We start from the raw sequence: 8,411 nt of genomic DNA on the forward strand, positions 1-8,411 counted from the left end.
TACTACTACATGAACCAAATGGAAGGGATTGTTGAAAAGTACTTTAACTACACAGGCCACGAGAGCAGACCTCCTTTCATGCAATTGTTGTCTAACAGGAGCCTCATCTTGATGAATTACCACAATGTGGTGGGTTACCCGGTGCCGAAGCCACCACATCGAAAGGATATTGGTGGTGTTACAATCACACCAAGGAAACCTCTACCAAAGGTATCGTTTATTTTAATGATTTTCCTTAGGTGAATAAACAAAGGTATTAACATCATCTTCAACATACATTTTTTTTTAAATAGAAACATTTCTAAGTTAAGTATGGGTATTCAGGGATTCCGCTTAGTTTAGATATCTTTGATATTCTTGCTTTTTTCACCGAGCAAATACACTTATATTTAAAAATTAATCCCCTAATAAAACAAAAAACTTCATCAGACTTGAGAGTCACGGGTAAAGTTCCGTGGAGGGTGATGTCGATGTATAAGAAATATAATTAAATTTAATATCACTTAGCTACAGTATCGTTCTAATTTTTGTATAAGTACCGCTGTTACATTAAGCTACGTTCCTAATACGATACAGCCATTTTATCCTCCCATCCTGATCCTGTAACAGCCTCGTCCAATCTCTAAACACACCTCAACTTGATTGAGCAATGATTCAATCAATGGCGGATAAAAGTTAATAAATCGAAATACACCCATATTACTTTCACCCTCCGCCGCAGCTTCTGTCCACCTTCGATTATCAAACGTATCCAGTCCTTTCAATCCAAAATCCTCAGAACCATAGTCAATACACCCTATTAGGTTTCCAACAGGAAACTACACAACGACCACCATATCCCTTTTTTCCTTGACTTCATTCCAACCAAATTCCATATAGACCTTGATAATCATCCTAATCCTTTGGTTCAATTCTCATCCAGTTCCCCTCATCCTTACAATCCATCTCGAAGGTTGAATTGGCGGTGACCAATAGACCTTTTGTAAAATAAAACTGACAAATGGAGTTCTGACAATGGAAAGATGCTCCGTTTATGTACAGTGATTTACATAGCACTTACTTAGCCTCCGCTGGCTCATTACCAGTGACGCGGTGAGAGGACGGTACTGGGATCTCGAAGGGCCTTATTTTACCCCTCATGCGTGGGGGATAGAGTGTGGGTCCGTTGGGAATCCTTAGGTCCAGATTTTATATAATTTATTTTACTAAGTTTGGTTATATTCGTTTGATTTATTTATTTGTCTTCTTATACAGATATAGATTTTTTTATATTGTATTTTTTATTTATAAATTTATTTTATTAAAGATTTTTATATGAAAGTGTAAAATTATTACTATAATCTATTGCCTAAATTTGTGGCAGATTATAATATTATCAATAAATAAAAGTTCGCAATTTCTAATAAAAACGAGGATTGCGAACTTTGTTGATTTAAAAAAAAACCAGTGATTTTTCATAACAGTTTTCTCTAGCAACGGAATAAGTGGCAATAATAACACTTTCAAGTCGAACAACTATTTCTAACTAAAGTTTGCAATAATTCATTTCGGCCTATTTAATTTAAAAATAAATAAAAATGTGCTGGAAAATATTTTTATTAAGTTATTTTTATCTTTATAGAAAATTCAAACAATCATGGATGATGCGGCTGACGGTGTTATATACTTCTCCCTCGGATCTAATGTAAATGTATCGCTTCCTTCAAATAGGAAAATGGTCGAAGCTTTTATGAAGGTCTTCGAAGAGGTTCCACAAAAAGTCCTCATGAAATGGGAGGCTGACACTTATGAGGGAAACCTTCCAAAAAATGTACATTTGGAGAAATGGTATCCGCAACAAGATGTTTTGGGTAATTACTTTTTATATTTAAAATATATTTCTTAATAATTTATTAAATTAGATTTTTTTTCTTTTTTGTGGCTGTAGATAAAAATACCACAAACAAAACATAAAAAATAAAACAATGACTTTCATATTTAATCTAAAATATGATATTTAATTTTAATTTAAGGTGTTTTGTCGTATTTTATTGAAGAAATGGTATCTGCAACAAGAGCTGTTGGGTACATTTTGTTTTAATATAAAATATTTTTTCTAAATCTGAACTATCGTATAAAGGTGTGAGGTTGGTTTGTCTAAAAGTGGTAATTTCAGAAATACTTAGTCCTGTTCGAAAAAATATTTTTGTGCTATATTGACTTCTTATTGAGGAAGCCCATTAAATAAAAAGAATACAATTAAAGTAAATCAATCTGGAAGTATATAATCATGGTAAAATCTTTTGATTGATTTCTACCGAGCCGGTTTTGAACTCGGGTCCTTGGAGTAAATAACCACGCGCTTTACCCCGTGGGTACCGTGTTCCGAGTAATTTTTTTTATCAATGAAAATATAAATTGGCTAAGTCACATTATATTTGAAGTAAATCATAATTGTACACATCAAAAAGAAATGAGAAAAAAATAGGAATTGAACTAATAAATATATTTTTAGCATTTATAGTTTCATTAATAATGTTTCTTACTTAATGAAAAATATAATTAATTTCGTTCCCAGCACACAAGAATGCTGCTCTCTTCATTACTCATGGAGGCTACCTCAGTCTTGTAGAAGCTGTCCATTTTGGCGTTCCTGTGATAGGCATACCCTTCTTTGGAGACCAGAACAAGAATTTCCGATTCGCTGAAGAAGCTGGCATTGGAAAAATGCTGAGGCTTACCGAGATAAACTATGATAAGGTTTCAAGAATGGTGAAGGAGGTTCTATCAAATAAAAGGTAAGTAACATTTTAATGAAGTAATGATTACTTTAATGTTCCCATTTTTCTCTTTTAGTAATTATAAAATTCATTCGAAGTTCATATTTATACATTACTGTTAACAATGCAAAATGGTAAATTATTTTTAATAAATAAAATTGAAGGTAATTTAGAAGAAAACATTTTTTGAAAATTTGGCATTTAAGCCCTGTTTGACTATTCAAATAAGGATAAGACTTAGTCATCATCAAAAATTACTTTATTATACGTAGATGTGCCAATTTTAATGAATATTTTTCAGCCGTTGATAAAATCGAAAAAAAGTTATACTAAAAAGTGGAAATTCCGATCAGTTTATTTAATCAAAAAAGTTGTAACATTCAGCCGTATACCGTATCTTAAGTATGTAAATTCAGTCTCATATAAATTTTCATTTTTTAGCTATGATGATAAAAAATACACAGACATTTTGTGATACATGGTTATTTAGACCTCAAAACGTATATTTGTTTGGATGGTCCTACCTCGTAGTAGTATGGTATTTCAGAAAATGAACTATATATACTTTTTAAGTTTTTTTCCTTATACACTCGAAAGCTTTGGTTCAATCGCAAGATAATACTTTTTACAAAAAAGGAAACTTCTGTATCATGAAAGTTGAGGTCGTTGTTCAGTGGTAGAAAAAGAGTGACTTTTTTGTTTGTTCATATTTTATTCTTACATAAAAATAATGTAAAGAATTTAGCAAAAACAAAGACTAAACCATCTTTTAGCTAGTTATCTGATTTTCACGTTATCAAACAATTGTGCCTAAGCTGTGGAACGAAATAATGAGCAGATACAAAATGAGTAGAAAATAGTTTTATTTATAAAGCCTATAGATTTTAATTATCTAAGAAAAAAAATTGAAAAAGTACAATTTCCTTGGTTATTTTGTTTCATGAAATTAACATTCTATACAAGAGGTGGCAAAAACAATTGCTTATATTAAGGTGTAAGTCTTATGTTTTTTATTTATAAGATTAACACTTTCTTGAGACTGGTTAATGTTGTTTAAATAAATAAATTTAAATTTTATCCATTATAGTTTCAAAACATTTTATTCTCTGTATCTCTTCGTTTCGGCCAATTCGGCCATCCTCAGGGATCTATTAAAAAATAGCTTTTATTACAGGTATGATCCTGAACAATTCAAAATAATTAACAATATTATTAATAATTTATCTTCCCTTATTACAATTTTAGAATTAAATAATTTAAGAACAACTTTATACATGCTATTCTGCCCAGGTCAATTCTATAATTCTCCATGAAACATTAAAACATTAAGTAAACATATATTTTTTGTAAATAAGATTATCCTAGATTATATCTATTTACCTAATTAGTCATTTTCACATTAAAACAAAAAGATTCAGTATGTCTAATTAGAGAAATCCCCGGCTACTTTTCGAACAAAATATTGAGTAATTTAAGAAACTCCTTTATTCAAATTTAGTTTCTTAATTTATTGTAATACACTCATATTTTTAATATCTTTACTGCAATGTAATTGCAAAAGACACATTTAAATGAAGATTTGCGAAAAAACTGAGATCATGTTAATAAGTTTTAGAACTGAATAGGATTGGTATTCATGGAGCCCTTAGATCTGCCCCTATATAGAGCTTTGATCTAACTGAACCGCTCGGTTCGTCGCTATGGAGACTAGTTCCCTATCCAATTTTGCCCAGTAACCGATTTATCTGGTCCTTCTTCCAAGAACTGGTCTGACTCATTCACTTAGCCCCACCCCAATCTGGTCTTGGACATAACCCTCCAGACACTTTTGACGGCAGACTTCCCGATTTATCTGGTCTGGTTCGATCGTCTGAAGGCATCTTAGTTAAAATCTTTTTATTGCGTTATTTGAACATTATTTATTTCATTTTAATAGTCAATTTCGGTTTAGTTGGATAAAAATAAGAGTCTAAATTATGAAAATTTGTGCAGGTATAAAGAAGAAATGGCAAGAAGGTCTAAAATCTTCCGAGACAGGCCTATGGAACCTCTTGACAAAGCGGTGTTCTGGATAGAGCACGTCATCAAGTACCCAGACGTTCTTAAACCAAAAGCTCTCAGCTTGTCATACATCCAACTGCACCTCATAGATGTTATGCTGTTTTTAATAATTTTGTCTTTAGCCACTGTATTCATAGCATGGAAGACAATTATGGTTATTGTCAGGATTTTAAAAGGAAAATCTACATCCACAAAAGAAAAAAGAAACTGATTCCTTGTACGGAAGATTATGAATCGATGGCTTTGTCAACGCTGTAAGTAAAACTAAAATATCCTATTCCTTAATTGTACAGATCGTTTGTCTCCACTTCTGATAATAGAGGGAATACTCCAGTCCGAATAGGAAATCTTTGGGTTTCATTTGTTTTTTCAAAACAAGTTTACTACGGTGAATAATATCTTACTGGTACCCCGGTTTAGTCCAAAGCTAGAAACAATATTGAAGATGCCACCTCATTATTTTTCCAGCTGTTGTAAGCCCATATCACATTAAAGGTGAAGCCTTTACTTTAATTATAATTAGGTTATGATCTGTGGCTGACCACTTTTATCGTTCATATTTGTTTATCCATTGTAAGACTTTTAGAACCAGATAAACAACTACCAACATGTTCTATGGTATCCTACGTCTTCTAGGTGGTAGTTCAGACCTCTATAAATGTTAATTTTTTCTCTCGTAACTTACTTCTTACCAACTTGAAGAACATTTAAATCATATACATATTTTATAATTTCTCCTGTATTTGAAGATCAGCTTCACTATTTTTATCTCCGAAATCTCCTCAAAATATCTTTTCTTCTTCTAATTAGTTTTTTTTCGGCAGTAGACATCCTAAACAACCATTGCCCCAGTATTAATGCCAGAATCGGAAATAATATTAGTATTTTATTATACCAATATTATTATAAATTATTTTCAAAATCTGACCAAACACAATACACAATAAACAATACACTGGGCTATAAAATTCATAGAATAATTACATAATCATACTGCGGTAGGCATTACCCCACAATGATTTCAGGTCACTTACAGTTACAATACAGGGCCAACAATGGATAGGTTAGATTATGTATGATGTTTATTTAAGTGAAATTACATGGCCGAAGAGCAACTTTTATAGAAGCTAATCGATATTAAAAATATAGTGGGCTATCTTGCAACCCAATAATGTTTAACGTTGTTTCAGGGTTAATAATTATCAAATGATGATAAATGTATTCATAGGTATGTTTAATTTTATTTGCTAATTGATATTCCAAGACTATATAAGAAGAATATCAATATAAAATGCGATATTAAAACTAAAATGGAAAGATTGTAAATAGAAAAAAGTCAGATATTGTTAATAAAAATAATGTTGCTACCTGTAAGGTTTGAATTTATTACTTGAAATACAAATTAATAAATTCTTTTTATTTACCTCGTCTTTTCAAAAAGTTTTATAAGATTGTGCTATGTTGTAGTAGCAGATTTACTTGGGATGCCAGGATAATCGCTGAAGGCAATTATCCAAAAATAAGTTAATTAATTGATTATAATTATAAATTGAAGTATAAAACCTAAAAAACTATTATTATAATTGGATTCCTTTCCAAAGGCTGTTTGTGTGTTTACCAGTTTACCAATTAAATACCTTTATATTTATAAAATGTTCTTACCATTAATTATATAGTATAATAAAGAGTGATATATTGGGTTATATAATAGTATACAAACTACATAAAGAAACTAAGTATTTATTTACAATTTGTTATTATGATTAAAATGGTTCAAATGATTCAGATAAAGGTTGCCATAAAATATAAATTATTACATGATTACTTATTAGTTAATTTATACTTATAGCTGCTGATGCCGTGGGATGTAGTGCCGTGGGTGTCTTCTGTTTCATCAGAGATGTCCAGGTCTCCTGGCCTTCGTCAGGTCGGAGTGCATCCTCCTGACTGTGGTCCTTACTCGTATCAGGCTTCCTGTTGTAAATATACAATATTTACACAATCGACCTGAGGATCTCTGAGCCCTTTGAGGGGTAGAGCAGAACTCAAAAGATCCCAGCGTATTCCTTTCGCCGCATCACTGGTAGTGAGCCAGTGGAAACTGAGCAAGTGCGCTAAAGCTACACATATATATTAGTTTTATTTATTTGCATATCTTTGTTGACCGTACCCTCGACAATCTCAACCTCATATCAGTTCAACTATTAACGCAGGATTATATTTGACGGTGCTATTTACAACAGGATAGGTAAGAGATACCACATTACGGTATACATAGTTATACTTATCTATGAATATCATTCGCTTCATAAACTGGAACAAAATCAGCCAATATTCAGGTAATTAGCCTTCACAATATCCCAGGAGTTATAGCAAGGTTTTCAATGCATAAAAGGGTGAAATGGGCGAACTGTGTTAAAAAATATGTCGTTAAGATATTGTTGCAGCTGTGACATCTCGATAGAGGATACCCATTGAAGACGTACTTGTGGGTCCACCTACTGTGATAAATAAAAAGGGAATAGTTTGTGATATTCTTTGTTCTGTTAGGTTACGGAATTTTGTAACAAACACTCCAACATAAGAAGAATGTATTTTTTTTTTTTATTTATTGACAAATATTACAATTTGCCAACTTTGAGTAATAAGTAATAGTAATAAATTATCTCATAAATACTAAAATAAAAAAAATGGGGAAAAATATATATAAATAAATAACAAATTTATATGGACATAAACAGAAAGATAAATAAAATAAACATAATCAAACTATTTACTTGGAGAATTACGGATAAAATAAAATTTTAAACCAGTTTATCAATAAAAACAGCACTAATCATATTTAGGCAACTATGTAAAATTTGTATACTCTCCACCAGAGAATCCCGAGCCCACTCTATTCCCCATGCATTAGGGGTAAAACAGCGCTCTTGGAATATCCAGAGCAGCCCTTTCTCCACGCCACTGCTAATGAGACAGTTGAGGCAAAATAAAGTAGCTCTTTCTTTTATTGTTTTAATGCAGCTGTATTGAAATAATAATATTAGGCACAGAGCATGGTACTTACTTCTTTTATAGTTTTATCGACCAGGTAGCTATCCGTTATACCTACAAGACGATGAATTCATATAAATTTTAAAATGTTGCTTTGGGGGGGGGGAGTGGATGGCCTTAATGTGGTGCGTCCGGCCGGGTAGGATGGTCATTTTTGTGTTATGATCTCCTCTTGTGAAACTGTGACATTTCGTATATCGATGATCCTACTCGCTATAATTGTCTGTTTTAAAAGACAGATAAGTAAGGCTACCACAAAGGGCGGGAGAGAAGGGTTTTACACAGTTTCTCGATTTCAGGCGCTTTTTAAATATTGCTCAATTAAACTATCTTAAAGCCTCCTCTCCCCGTTTTAAGCTACCAGCGGAACGGTCCTTTCACGTTCCAGTAATTCCATGGCGTAGCCATAGGCTATAATTAGGCTATACCACCTCAAGTGGACTCATATTAACACCTTATAAACGCAACATGGTAATTAGAGGGAGAGGACACACTGATGAAGGACAGACATTCTGGTCGAAACTTCGGCACACATTT

The 8,411-nt window shown here is 32.1% G+C and overlaps 2 protein-coding genes across 2 annotated transcripts in view; both read left to right on the forward strand.

The window, feature by feature from the left end:
* Positions 1-4,957, forward strand: part of LOC106684369 (UDP-glucosyltransferase 2) — a 6,623-nt gene extending 1,666 nt beyond the window's left edge. The window contains exons 3-7 of the mRNA XM_067046053.1: positions 56-210; positions 1,622-1,850; positions 2,558-2,777; positions 4,752-4,857; positions 4,943-4,957. Of these exons, the coding sequence (XP_066902154.1) occupies positions 56-210; positions 1,622-1,850; positions 2,558-2,777; positions 4,752-4,857; positions 4,943-4,957 (725 nt within the window). The remainder of the gene's footprint in view (positions 1-55; positions 211-1,621; positions 1,851-2,557; positions 2,778-4,751; positions 4,858-4,942) is intronic.
* Positions 4,821-8,411, forward strand: part of LOC106684365 (UDP-glycosyltransferase UGT5) — a 21,472-nt gene continuing 17,881 nt past the window's right edge. The window contains exon 1 of the mRNA XM_024363683.2: positions 4,821-5,074. Coding sequence (XP_024219451.1) covers positions 4,959-5,074 — 116 coding nt within the window. The 5' untranslated portion in view covers positions 4,821-4,958. The remainder of the gene's footprint in view (positions 5,075-8,411) is intronic.

Source organism: Halyomorpha halys, unplaced genomic scaffold (assembly GCF_000696795.3).
Source record: "Halyomorpha halys isolate HHAL.00 unplaced genomic scaffold, Hhal_1.1 Scaffold574.1, whole genome shotgun sequence".
Classification (NCBI taxonomy): domain Eukaryota; kingdom Metazoa; phylum Arthropoda; class Insecta; order Hemiptera; family Pentatomidae; genus Halyomorpha; species Halyomorpha halys.